The sequence below is a fragment of the Rhyacophila brunnea genome, unplaced genomic scaffold, assembly GCF_057557595.1.
Source record: "Rhyacophila brunnea isolate RB1 unplaced genomic scaffold, BYU_Rbru_1.0 scaffold_7, whole genome shotgun sequence".
Taxonomy (NCBI): Eukaryota; Metazoa; Arthropoda; class Insecta; order Trichoptera; family Rhyacophilidae; genus Rhyacophila; species Rhyacophila brunnea.
The window spans coordinates 38,623,117-38,638,097 of record NW_028233339.1 but is presented as its reverse complement, the minus strand read 5'-3'; the positions used below and the strand labels follow the sequence as shown (position 1 = coordinate 38,638,097).

The 14,981-nt window shown below is 34.4% G+C and overlaps 1 protein-coding gene across 2 annotated transcripts in view; it reads left to right on the top strand.

Moving 5' to 3' along the window:
• Positions 1-3,260: 3,260 nt before the first annotated feature.
• LOC147064828 (leukocyte surface antigen CD53-like) overlaps positions 3,261-14,981 on the top strand; it is a 76,899-nt gene continuing 65,178 nt past the window's right edge. For both annotated transcript variants that reach the window (XM_085958145.1, XM_085958144.1), the window contains exon 1: positions 3,261-3,459. In XM_085958145.1, the coding sequence (XP_085814271.1) occupies positions 3,400-3,459 (60 nt within the window). In that variant the 5' untranslated portion in view covers positions 3,261-3,399. The remainder of the gene's footprint in view (positions 3,460-14,981) is intronic.

The window sequence follows — 14,981 nt, the reverse complement described above, 5'->3', positions numbered from 1 at the left end:
TATGCTCCTGTTGTTTCATTGTGTTATTTAATTCCTCAGGCACCGGCATACATTCGATACATTGGTACATATAGGTACACACCTATATACCTATATGATGGTCAGAAATTTGATTTCCTTAAATTATATAAACTACAATAAATATCTAAAGTATTTTCAGCTGTTGGAGGCAACAAAAAATGCTAGTAAAAACGCCACAAGCTAGATGCGTTTTTGCTAGTTATATATTATTTATAGAAAATGCTAGATCTGGCAAGAAAAACTAAGTTGGCAACGCTGCTGTATTTCAGGTAATATACCCAGCGAAAATATTGTTTACGGTTGGCAGCGCTGGTCGTGTATAAGGATGGGTATTTGAAGTATTGATTCATGGTATCGGTAAAGTATTTAAAAATAAAGTAACATTATCCGTATTGGTTCGTCCATCGGATATAAATGTTTTATAGGTAAAAGTAGAAAGGATCGCCTTTTATTGTGTACTATCCTTCCAATCTCTGGGGTAATGCTCTTTCTCCCACACTTCGCATAGAAGGTAACACAAGGATGGCAATATGGTGTTCAGTCCGCAAAACAGACATTCTGCATGGCTGCCGTCGTCACCGAGTGCTTTCTTGTGCTTCAGTCCCTTGGTTGCCATTTCAAGTTCATCAATTTTACTACTACTAAATACCCTATTACCGATGAAAGAAAAGTATCATCACAGATATAAAATAATATGACCTATTTCTGGCATAGTTCTTATGGTTAAGGAGATAACCTTTCGTGGGAGGTAGTTAAATAAACTTGATACATTAAATTAACAATAATCACAATGAAAATATTTTTCTCACTTAAAAGTATTGATACTACAAAAACTACCGAATATCTACCTATTTATATCGTCACTTCTCTAATATGTCCCTGCTCGTGTGTTGCCAACCGTACTATAACTATAGTATTTGTACTATAATTTTGGTCCGCGTACTATGGTTCGACATTAAAAAGGCGCGCGAATTTCATCACTTATTAGGTATACGAAATAAAAATAATTTGTTATGTTCATTATATGTAAAATAAATTTGATTTGATTTGAAAAAATGTATTTTTTATTTTTGCGTCACAATATTATTGAATCACTTAGGTATTTAATTTTGGTACCTACGCATATTCTGTATAATATTCGGTATCACAAAAAAAGTTTTTTTGAAGGAAAATACAGGTAGGTATATTATCGTAAAAACAGTTTTTATTGAGAAATTTGTACTGGCAACTTACGGTTTTTTATGATTAAAATCAATTAGGTATGTATTAAATTATAGGTACATATTAATTATGAACTAAGTTTATTAACTACATAGATAATAAACAGTATTGTTGTTTTTTTTTTAAATATTGTTGGAAGATTGTGTCGTCTCGTAATTAATGCAACATGGCGAATGTCTTGACGGTAGCATTATTTTCCTCTGCCCATTTAATGGTAACGCATGGGTAACGCGTCAGTCTCGGCTAGTGCATCTTCTGATTTAACTGTATGAGCTGCGATCGGTTGACAATTATTGCCTTCATCCTCAGAATCCAAGCCTCTTGATGTATTTATGCAATGACATTATTAATGGACAACGCACTCAATATAGTAGCTAGCAAGTAAATTCGTGCATAGCGACATTCGCACATGTCACGCAATTATGCGATATCACGCATCGGGAATTTATAGCAATATAACCTTTATTGCAATGGCGTTAGAATAGTGTTTCTAGTGTCAATTTTCATTTGAGCGAACCCGTTTGAACCGAATCGTTCGGTAGTCCCGACAAAAAGCATCGGGAATTTATAGCAATATCACTTTTATTGTAATGGCGTTAGAACAGATTATGCCATTCGGCAGACCCGAAAAAAAAGTGAGTGTCATTTTTTTTTCAGATGCTTCGTCCATATTAATGTCATTGTATTTATGAGCTCGACTTCAGTCGGAAGTGGCGCATACTCTTCAGAACATTCCGTTATCTAAACAGTTCGCGTTAGCTCTGAGTTTTCAGTCGCCCTTTGAATCAATTCTTCTAATGAATCTAATGGAACTAGTCTTCCGGTTCCCGGTTTTCATCATCTTGTTTCATAGAGGGCCACAGCTTTTTTCACTGTTATATTATTGCTCGTACCGGTAGGTTGTTATATGCCTCGGCGACGGCAGACAGCTGATATAGGCACACGGCAGACTACTGAATTTTACATACATACCGGCGAATTATAGAACTTGATTTTGTGATTTTAACTAGTAAAAATAACGGCGGATTATAGTAGGTGTCAGCAGTGACGTCTCTAGACAAAATGCCGCCCCTAGGCAGAGCCAAAATGCCGCCACATTTTCTTATACAGTACTTTATAATATCATCCTTTCATGTCTCCGATATCTAAGAAATACGTGTTGCATGGATACATTACTAACAATATAAATCTAATTTAAATGCCATCTCTGCTGCAATAGACAATATTGCGAGTCTACAGTTTCAGATAGGTACCTACATTTAAAAATACACTTGACAACTTCCAAAACTCGCGAGTGACTGGCAAACATATTTGAATCAATTTTGAATTAGGTATGCACGTGTCATTGGTGTTCACCAAGAACGTGACGTCCAAGGACAACGGAAGTAAACTAGACATCGCGAACCCGACAAAAAAATCCCTATTCGTACCTAATTAATACATTTTGTTTCCAACCGGTAAGCTGAATTTTTTAATGGAAAGATATTTCCGTTATTACTAAGTTTAGGTATCTATTTATATATATATACCTAGTGATTCTCCTCGATTTGCCGCCCTTTGGGTAACTGCCGCCCCCAAGCGACGCTCAATCTGCCTACCCCCACGGGACGTCACTGGCTGTCGGATAATCAAGCGACGGACTACTGAGAGAGTACTGTACTATAATTTCTAGAAGAAAACTTGGCGAGCCTATAAAAAGTTCTTCGAAAGAGGTAAAAAAACGTTCTCGTTCTTGAATGAAATTTCTCAAATTCACATATAAACATTTTTTGGCTGGAAGAGGTAATTGAAAGAAAGCTACGGAATTTTTCAAATTCCCTGTTATTTTTTTTTTTTTTTTAAGAAACAAAACACCTTTAACACCAAGATTTTTAACTGAATTCAACGCGTACTAAATTTTTTGCCAGAATATTAGAATTTCTAGACCGCGTACTATACTTTGGTGACAAAAGATAGCAGCACTGTGTTTGAGTTCTTTTATTTCGTTCGAGTATTTTTTTGAATACATTTACATACCTAGTTGAGTTTTAGGCGCACCGATTGTCGGTTGTCCGCTTGTTGTGTTTGAGCCAATCCGAAATTTTATAAACCCAAAGCTTCGCTTTGAATCTTTCAGTGATTAAATTTATCGTATAGATAAAATAACGTCAGTTAAAAATGGGGTGTGGAACAACTTTTGTGAAATACGTGCTGTTCTTCTTCAATCTCTTCTTCGCGGTAAGTTCTTTCAATGTTGTTTTAGTTTTGTCAGAATGTTGTGAATGGAATGCCAACAGTCGTACATACTGTACCTAGTTGTAGTCGATGACTAAAGTATATAAAATATTTTATTATTTGCCGACTAATTTAACGTGGTTTAAGGTATTTGAAAGGTAAACTTTAAAAGTGCGGCAAGAACGCCACATAAGTTATATAGAAGAAATATGGGCGTGTTATACGAAAGTTTGCTAGTTCGTCGCCTCGCTTACCTGTTTGGCGCTAAAGAAACATTCACTTTTGAGCAAATCTATGTTTCGCAGGAATTCCAAATTTTTTTTAACTATATTCTCAGCATGGAATGAAGAAAAAGACAACTTCACATAATAATGAAACTCCCAAAAACATTTTACACACCTAATAATAGAAACAGATAATGCGAAGCGAATAGGATAGGAAGTGTGTCTTCGCACGAAAATAAATGTGTGCCTAATACTTTTACAGTTTTTGTTACACAGTATTTTGGTCTTATTTCGTATGTCGATAGTGCCATACAAAACAAGATTAATATTAGGTACTAGGTACTTCAATTTGTAATAATTAATAATACAGCAGCATGTAGCTCTAAAATGCAACAGGTGCCAATTTCCTTGTCAACAACGGATTCATTGTTATTTTGACAATAAATTGTTCATGTTCTCAGGAATGTGACTAATTATCTTTTAATTTAAACTAAATTATTATTGTTCCTGTTTTACCATAATATACAAATGACCGTAGTGCGAAATTCCGAAGGAAAGTAATAAAATAATAATAAACAATTACATAGCTTTTATTATTTCACCTGTTTTAACTACATACTCACTTCCAATAACATTATTATCTACCAATGTGTACATTGTATGTAGGATTCTTTTCTTTTCAAAGACGCTTGATTGTATTATTAATCAAATACCCGACTACCTATATAAAACCCACATTGTGCTGAATGTAAAAACTAAATTAAATATGACATAACACAATCATCATAGATTTGGGTTATTATTAAATTTCGTCATTTTTGATACTTCCTTCTACAGAATATTTTACGATGACATCATAACAGTTTCAAGTAGTAACCCAGCAACTGCCAACCGCTATTTTGAATAACATTATTTCTGTATTCATTTGTCTGTCTGTTTTTGTTGCTTCGTCCAGTTGGTATACCTAGTTCTAGTACCTCCACTTTTTTTATAATATCACGGCGTGGCGGGCTTTGTTTTGTTTTATTTGGAAGCAGACCCTCCCAATAGTTCGACCTTGGAATTCAACTAGTGAATAAAACAAACGTAAATAGCGAAGAAGATTATGATATTGATAATATTATTATGAATGTACTTAATTTCCTAAAATATTATTGTAATAACAATAAATTATACTTCTGTATATCAGTGGCGAAGGGTGGATGTAGGCTGTTAAGATCCGACATAATTAGTGTACACTTATCTTTGTCAGTCAAACATAGATTATTTTATAGAAAGAACATTTTTTATCGATTATGGTTTGGATGGGCAGGGCAATGAATTTAAAAGATACTAACCTACACCATTTCACTGTAATAATATGTACTTATTCTTAATTCATCGAAAACTAATAAGTACGATTGAAAAGGTGTGCACTATTTTTGTCTGATTTCCTAAGCCGTAAGGCTTGAGCTTAAAGCATACCTAAACCATTGTGGTTTGGTTTAGGCAGGGGTTTAATTGAATTTCAAAAACTAACCAGCACCATCTGTAAATTGTATTATTAGTTCAATGAAAACAAATAAGTATTGCTGACAAAGTTTAGTGTGCACTATTTAAGTATGTCTAACCTTAACAGTCTACTTCCACCCCACGCTACTGCCGTATTTACGTAAAAAAATGTCTTATTATAAAAAGTTTTCATATTTTTTAGGTGCAAGTGTTTAATTATTTTCCGATTTGGAATAAAAATGCGCCAAAATAACATTTTTTTAAATTTTTTAATGTTTATGTTGCACTGAGAGAAGAACAATGCAATATTATTCAGGAAGTATGAGACGCATGACGTAAGAGAGTTAGTATGCGAGAGTGCTTATTAATGTGATTACAAGTAAATTGATAATTCACCTGAGAAATGAAGTGACTCACATGAGTCATTGAAGTCTCATTCAATTACTCAGTTAATTGTCAAAGGCTATGCTACTGGCTTAACACTGATCAACTCCTGTTGGGCTGTTGTGCAACTATTGTCAAGAATCTGCTGAATAACATGGAAGAATGTCACTGAACTGTCAGTAATTATTACGCCTATAGTATGAAAATAATACCTATCATCAGCCGGGGTCGATCTATTGCTGAATGAAGGCCCCAAGGAACTGAAATACCTAACGGGTAAGAAGTAGCTGGCAACCGAACTCGAGTAAGGAAGAACCCGGGATAAACTTAAACACGTCATACGTCGAGTACCTACCGACAACTCGTCAGCTGAATGCAGAACTATTCTAACTTACAATTGAAATATTTTGCAGAAGAGTTTTTTGAAACAGCCTACTTCAGTTATTTATTGTTTATATGGACAGTACGCACCATTTTTTCATCAATAATCCTACTAAAATATGATGCATCCATTTATCCATAAAGATAAGTAAGTTAGAATAGTTCTGCATTCAGCTGACGAACTGCTCTCAATGTATGCATTGACGCTCATTTAATATTGTGTACTACACACACTATTGTAACGTGCACAATGCGTGTTTCATTTTCGTAGGACACTCACATTCAAAACACTGCATCAAAATGTAGTGTATTGAATATAGCCAATCGGAATTCTATTTATTAATCTGTACTGTGGAAGGCCCCTAGCTACCACCACTCTTCTCGGTATCTAGTTCTTCGCTGCCACGTACATCCATCGAACTATCCAGGGGTTTTTTTTTGTCCTGCGTACATACTATTGTGGTCGTTTAGTTGTATAGTATACTTGGGTACAACTTACTGTACGACGGCAATGATAAAGTGTCCTGTGGTTGTCCACTCGCCCAGTGACTGATTAGTGATTAGCGACCACTTTTTTTGGATTCGTTTTCCCTGTTTAATTGCCACAGCCGCCGAGTATTTTTCCTTCAATATATTTTGAAATACCTCTCTTTTAATCGTGTAAATATTTGTCGAGAATAACCAAATGGCCCGCGAAATATTCAATTTGTAAAGTTTATTTAACATGGCAACATTTATTTTAGTTACCTACGTTGCGTCAATAAATCAAACAGACTGCGTTACGTCTTGTTTTCATATCAAAATATAGGGCACTTGTGGATAGATTTATTTCTTGGTCCTAAATGGTGGAAATTGTGTTACGTTTCGCCGATCTCCGCCACACTTGACATACCAGACCACTAGAAGTGTGTTATTATTATTCTAAATGTATAGTTGGGTTTATGTAATTTTCAGAATATGTACCTACTTAGAATTTATATCTGTGTGAAACCAGTAGTCGGTATCGACATGCCAAATTTATCATTTTCTCTTATTTTTATCTTATTATCTCTCAATTTTTTCCTGCAGACTTACCGGAAGAAATTTTGTCCATTAAGTTGTGATTATATTGAGATCCACGTCGCGTACTGTCACGCTGTCACGGTGACAAATTTAGTCTATGGTTGTGTCATTTTGCAGAATATTTTGAACGATAACCATCTCTAAATTCTATGATGGAGAGTGCCAACTCTAATGTATAGGTGTTTTGAATTATTTTTCATTATTCATGTTAATTTCAATTAATTTAAACAGTTCCTACGTGTGCGTACGTTAAAATTACTTGCGATATTACATCCATAGATAATATTTTGTACAGAACCTAACCTGGATATGTCTGGACCATGGATAATAGACAACATTATTATGAAAAAATACATTGTTCCAACCGCTAAAAACAAAAAAACACGCGATTTTGACATGAGTCGAAAATGTGTAGGCATGTAGAAAATTATAAAAAAAACGTTCATTGAGTCATGCAGGTGTCGATACAGTGCGGTACAATATGAGGTGACCTCATTCTTCTGGAGATTTCGGCAGATTTTGCTAACTGACAATGTTCGTTTAAAAAGGTTCAAAATGTGCTGCGTGATGGGAGCATCAGTCTGATAACATTTTAAACATCAAGAAAACGACATTGCACACTTTCCCCCCGTAGCCGCAGCTTACTGTGAGACGTTCTAGACGTGACATACATTTTATTATTTTAAATTTAATTTCTACATATGTATTATTATTATTTCTACCTACCTACTTAATAGGTATATTGAAATAGTGAAAACAAACCTATCGGACGTTAAATATTATGATTATGAATCATATGACCATATCATAAAAATGTCATCCTATTGTGGATGTTATTCTCCTTCCATTGTTGTTATTTATAAGATGTACCTAGGTATCATTGATTATTTTCTAAACGGTGAATATATTATCAGCTGTATTATGCATATCCAATCCGGGCAACACTGACGTGTCACCCCTTTGATACCTAAATTGCCGTTATTGACGGTCCGCCATCGTGCATGATACTATATTGATAGGCACAGTACAGTTAACAGATACAGGGCATGTTGTATAGGTACACAACTATGTCAGTGCACGAGAACACAGTGAAAACAGTAGGGTCCGACCTGGTTTAACAAAAGTGACATAACGATCCGTTTGAGGGCAATAGCCGCCCTACTAGTGCGTAGGGATGTATTATTATTTCTTCTCATTGACGAAACAATAATTTCTAAGCACGTTTTAAAATAATACTTCGGCGTTCATCACTGTTTGTTTAAAATACTTAGTGTCTAGCTACGATGGCACTGCAGGCGAAATCTTTTCATGTTTTGAAAGGAATTGGTTTATTTTGGCGCCATAAATGCCGCTTGGTTTCTGCTGGATACTAAATGAAAGTCGGAGGCAAGACTGTTTTCAACCGGTTTCGTCCGCTTCAATAGGACATCCTCTGCTGATCCTAATAATTGACAGGCACGCTGTTGCCATCATTAAAGTGATTATTATTGAAACACTTATTTGATTGCCTAATATATAATATGTACACCACGCGGCGCCTCGAAGCATCCCTGTCGTTCTTCATCTACCAGCAACCCGTATCTCTGCCATATTATACACTTGTGGAAACAGCTTTTCATGACACTTATCCGGTTGGCTTGACGACGAGGCATAACAGGTTAATAGTTTTGAGGGATCCGTAGCATGTGACCGAGCCAAGTCCAATGTCGCTTCTTCACTTTTGATGTGCCACGATACTTCATGGTTCATCATGTTAATTTTATACATTTCATCATTGCGGTTTCATTTTTTGTAGGTACTTAAAAGAAAGAATTAAACCACCAAACTCTTAGCCGGCTCGCACATCACAAATCGCCTCGTGTGCCTTACCGCCATAAATCAAAGCTTCCGAGAACAGGCGGCCAGTGTTGCATGACACAACCTCGCACATCTATCTACCGACAGTCGCGCGTAGCCTTCGAAACGTATTGATATTTCAATGCGGCGATCGGCGAGCCGGTATAGGAATGACCAATTTGCATGTGTTTCTTTGTGACTTCGACCCACCGACTCGGAGCCCGAGAAGGATGCAACATGTCGAATGCAACAGCCAGATGTTTTTTTCAGACGAAACAGTTGCATTCGATCGATCTGCGAAGCTCCATTTGGCAACACGTGTTATGTTGTTTCGTTAAATGACGATGACGTCACATCGACGTATTCGATGCGTTTTTAGGCGAGACGAGTTCCAATGTGCGAGCCGACTTAGAGTAACTGTAAAAATATATGTAGACTGTAAAATATATGTAGGAGCGCAAATGTATGAAATTGAAGCAAAATGCTTGTTGGTCCATTGATTAATTCAGCTACAAGTTAAACTTCCTTGCAGGTTCATTTGAAGCTTATTTTTTTACTATTAAATTCCTCTATAATTTCAGATTCACCCAATAAGCCTTGAATTCATAGGGTGTCTACTGTATCTATATATAATTATATTTGACTTCAATTTGACATTTCACTCCTCTCACATATTGCCAGAGCAAACATTTCAGATCTAAACATCTGTGGAAGAAGAAGGATACTCCCTAGTCAAATTAATGCAGCCAAAAGCAATACATAGGTAAATTCACCATTATTAATTTGTAAGATGCATAATCATAATATAAACACTAAGAAATGCTTACGCACATCATGTAAACAAAGCAACATAGTACCTACTTAAAGCCAGAACGTGAACCGCAATTTTGATATTGGTACTACCAATAATAGAAAAAGAAAGTAAATAACTTCTCAGGTACCAATCCAACTATATGCAATATTCAAAAATCTTAATATGGAATGCGAATTAGAACTCCTTTCATTGGTATACTTATGGATATATAGATAATATGGTAACTATTATTTTTTTGTTTTCCTTATATACGGAAGTTATTATGGAGAGATTCAAGGATGCAATGATTGCATGATTGTTATTCATTTTATTCTCATGACCAGAAATACGAAATCTAAAACAACCTAGTGAAGATAATTTAATAATAATAATATATGCCTAATAATTATTGTTTTTTTTGCAAATTGTTTGTAATAAATTAATAATATTATTCTTTTACAAAGACGAATCCAAAAGGTGAGCGCTGTAGATTTGTGGACACGTCTTATCTCGTTAGTTTTGGGCAGTTTTATAATGATATAATCGAGTATTTTTTTTAAATAGTTGGGACCTAATACGAGTAGATGGCATATTATAAACGTTCAAATCGCACGTTTGGAATATTGTAGTAGCATCGGAATTTGTGCAAGTATATGTGTGGCTATTAAATTAAATATAGCATCAGAAAGTGTAGTAATACGTAATAATGCGTGAGAGCTAGCGTGAGATTTTTTTCAGCTGTAGCTTACTACAACACTCTGCTGTGCCGTATATTATTAATCGGTTTATAGACCTACGCATAAAATATGTAAGCTATGCACAACGTATTATGTATTATCACTAGGGAAGACCCCACTATGTGATTATTTAGTGTTTCCTGAAAATCAATAATCGTGAAGCATCAGTAGCAAACGTTTATCTCGACTTTTGATATTGTTTAAAAATTAACGTTCATGTTTAGACATATTATGCTAGCGTGTCAACTTTAATATTATGACTTTCCATCCGAGCGTGTGTCCTGATATAACCCAATTACATGCAGACATGACTTTGCTATAATATTATAATTTTGAATTCTCGAGTTTCGGGATTTCCAGAAAAGAATTCTCGAGATATCGGGAAATTGAAAAAAAACCTGTAAAAATCCTAAAATCAGGTAAAAACAGACAAATTCGAAAAAAATATGATTTTTTATTATTTATGTAAGAAGACAAACAAAATAAATGTAGGAAAACAAAAATAATTCAAAACATTACTTATTAAAATAGACTTTCAAAAAACACAGACTGTCAATCGCTGCGTCTGACAATCGCGTACGCTTTTGAGACACAAAATTCCCTGATGTTGCAAAAATTGCGCTCATTTTGAGTCGACGTTAGCTTCATTGTGTTGAATGCCCCGCCCCGATCAGCCTTTGAACGTTTTGTGTTTTCTGGTCCCTTTTCCATATAGAAAATCGTTTTTCAATTAATATTTGATAATGAAGAAATCTCGAATCCCGAGAAAAGATTCTCGAGATCCGGGATTTCCCGAAGTGTTAAAAATTTCAATTCTAGAGATTCGGGATGGAAAATCTCGAGAATTCCCGTCGGGAATTTCCCGAAACCAAATGATTTATATGGTATATAATGCATAAATGTCGCCCGGGCATATGATAAATATATTTTATATTTTGACTGACTATTTATTATAATATTTGAATACTTCTTTTACGCAACTGATCGAAAATACATTTTAGTATAATACTAATGGCGGCGAGGGGGTGTCCGTTAAAGCCGAACGTCCGTTATATAAAAACAAAGTCCTGTTTATTCGCCTTCTGATGGATAATGTCGACGCGTTCGCTTTCGGTAATCCTGCTCTGAAAAAATAATAAAGTTTTGTTTGAATTTTTGAAATCTGCTGTTTTTATTATCAACTCTCTAAAATTACGAAAATGCGTGTAAATATAGTTGAATTTCGTTATCTGACCAATAGTCAATATATGTTATTAGATCGTCGAGATACGATCTTATCACTGATGGCTCTGTTTTTAGGCGTGTTGTTTCTCCTTTCTCGCTATCTTTCTCCATCCTCATTTTCTAAGATCATAACTTTATCTGCTATTTCACTTTCAGCCATGATGTGATACTCAGTGTCACCTTTATCTACTTTACCATTGTAAATTTATTATATATATGTTAAATGCATCCATTCATTTCGAGTAAACAAATTCGAGTGCAAGGGGCATGGCGTGATTATAATGCCTGGTAAATCAATACATTTATAATTTCTACTGAAAATATAATACATTATTATAATAATCGACAGCCAAAAACAACGGTTTCGTTTTCTCTGGGCGGTGCAAGGTATTATGAAATCGACTTTGATTTTGCAAATCCGCAATCGAGGTTTTGTAATATTATAAATTATAACATATTATTAAATCCGGCGTTGGTTGTGACCCTCGACGAGAGTGACAACATCATGCCATTACGTTGGCGGGAGGGCCAATTGGCAGTTCAACACTCCTTGCTACTGAGGATTTCTATAATCTATCCTAAATGGGATGAATTGTGTCAGCCAATTGAGGCGTCTAATTACAAAAAGCGACAAGTCCACAATTCAATATTTTCTGGATACAACGTTTTTATGTTTCTAGCTTCAATTATTTGTTTTAACGTGAGATTTTTTCCGTTGTATTCTATGTCGAAATTAAAACCAAATGGCAATTTGTTTCAGCCAATAAACTCTTAAATGTAATAAATATAGGCAAAATAAAATTGGACTTAGCGCTACTTGTACCTCACTTTTTAATGTATCCCGCATAAGGCACATATTTCCGTGGCACTGTCATAAGTTTACCAGATGCTACAGCATGGGAGACGCCCTTTTCAATATTGAACGTTCCCTTATTGGTTGACTTAAACACGCGCGAAATCAACCAAGCTTTAAATAATATGAAAAACGGACTTGGCGCTTTTTGTAATAAATCGAGACTTAAAATATTTTTTTCCGTAGGGTTATGTCGCGTTTTAGAATTTATAGATCAATACATATTGTGTAAAATTATACAAAGAATACGTGCGTATTTTTTTCTCGATTTTGACCAAATGTGGACTTATCGCTTTTTGGAATTAGACGCCTCAATTAACATCCACAGTTTACATCAGTATAATTATTATGAAGTGAAAAATTGATATTTTTATTGGATATAATAATATGCATCATAATATGAAGCCGCCGAGAATAGATAGGCGTTAATAATATTCTTGATAACGTACACATACTATTACACGAAACACGTGTTGTATATAAATAAAGTGATCGTGTTAAAAATGCATTATTTTTTTATTAAAATATCTTACATATTGTTAGTTTGACTAAAAAAAATTGTGGAATCGAACGTCAATTTGGTAGTGATGCACGCCATTCTTTTAATATTTATTAAGTACTTGATACTTACTTTCTAAGTAAATATTAAAATACATTTTTTTTTATTTACTTGCTAAATTCATATTCAATATATTCTGAACAGGTAACAATTTAATTAATATCCACGATATATTCTAACAACCTGTTGGTTACTATGTTGTCTAATATGTGCACCTACTATGATATATTTTATATTAGTTTGTAGATTTTGAGTTTCGGTTTAGGATACGGTACGGTGTTCATGACAACTTTACTGTCAATGTTCATATAATATGTTGAAAATAAATTAACGATATGTACTTGATTGAAAAAAAAATTCTAATGGAATCAACATTGTCATTCATCGTGACTTGTAAATTAAGTATATAGGTAAGTGATGAATGATGATTCATGTATAATAAATACGTACTGGATCGTTTTATCTCTCTCTGTTGACCATGTGATGTTCAAAATAAAATAATATAAAAAGTTTCGCGTCCAAGGTCGAGTGACATTACTGACACGCCATCTTCTGGATTTTTTTTGAACGTTAGTAAATTAAACCACGTGTTATTATTTTCATTCTAATCTCGAATCGACATTGAGCCGGCCATGTTTCCTGGCAAATGTGAGATTGGCACGCGAATTGCCGAAAAACCACTGATGGGGGACAGCGTCAGAGTATTCACTACTATTTCGCTTTTAGCTGCCATCACAAAACAGCACAAGTAAACGCTCTCCAAAGAAAATGCTTTATAGGTAAACTTCAATCGGTAAAGTTAGTTAGCATTTTTCTTTATTATGTTTATCTGTATTGTTAAACTTACATAGGTATTTGGTTATCATTTTTTTTTTGGAAAAATGAGTGTGTTGAACATATCAATACAAGGGACCACAGATGTTAAAAAGACAAAGTGAAAGCATTCATAAAAATAGAGATATGGAAATCACAATTACAAAAAAATAAATTCGACATGTTTCCAAGGGCCACAGATGTTCAAAAAGACAAAGTGACAGCATTCATAAACAATTACAAGATAAAAAGAACTTTATATATTTTCCGAGCATGTCCGATCCTAATAGGATGGGCCTCCACAGAGTAGAGGTTTGTATTAACAGATTTTGTTTTTTTTTTACGAGAAATGGATGTCAGCCACTTGCTCCACCTATTAGGTCCATACCTTGACTCACACACAAATTGAAAAACAATATGTGTACTTGCCAGACCCACGGCGTGATAGTCCAACGCTTAAGCCGCGCGGCCACCGTGGGTGTTTTTACCACGTTTTTAAATTTTCTATTGAATCATATAAACTTGACAATTCTATGTATTAATAAATACTTTTTTTTCTACTTAATTTATTTATTTATTTAGAAAAAAGAGTATTACGGCATTACAGCGATTGGTCAATGCGCCATAATACATAATAAATACAAAATTATAAAAATGTCTTAATTACAAATAACAACTAATAGGTATAACAAGAAAGTAGAAAAGACAGCATGTGTTTATGTAAATATTAAAGAAACATCAAATATCAAAAATATTGATGGGAGTGCAAGTTATTGCTCATACTTCTAATGAATCTAATGCAATATGGTAAACTGTTCAAAATGATGATTTTTGCATTTTTAAATAAATGGTAATAACTTAAACGAATTATGCAATTGATAATCTTAATTGATTGCGAACCGATTACTACATGGCATTCGAAGGTAATCAATAAATATAGCACTACCATCGTAATTCAGTGCCTCGGCCTGAATATAATCGGCCTTTGGCTCTTGGTAGTCAATAGCGGAATGTTGCAGATGTCGTATATAATAATATGTATTGTATTGAATGACTTCTTAGGCTCGATTGAATTATTTCAATTATTAGTGTTATTATTACCTATTTTCAGTATTTATTATGTCAGCAAAAGTCATGTGGTTTATTATTTTGTGGTGAAACCGCAGTT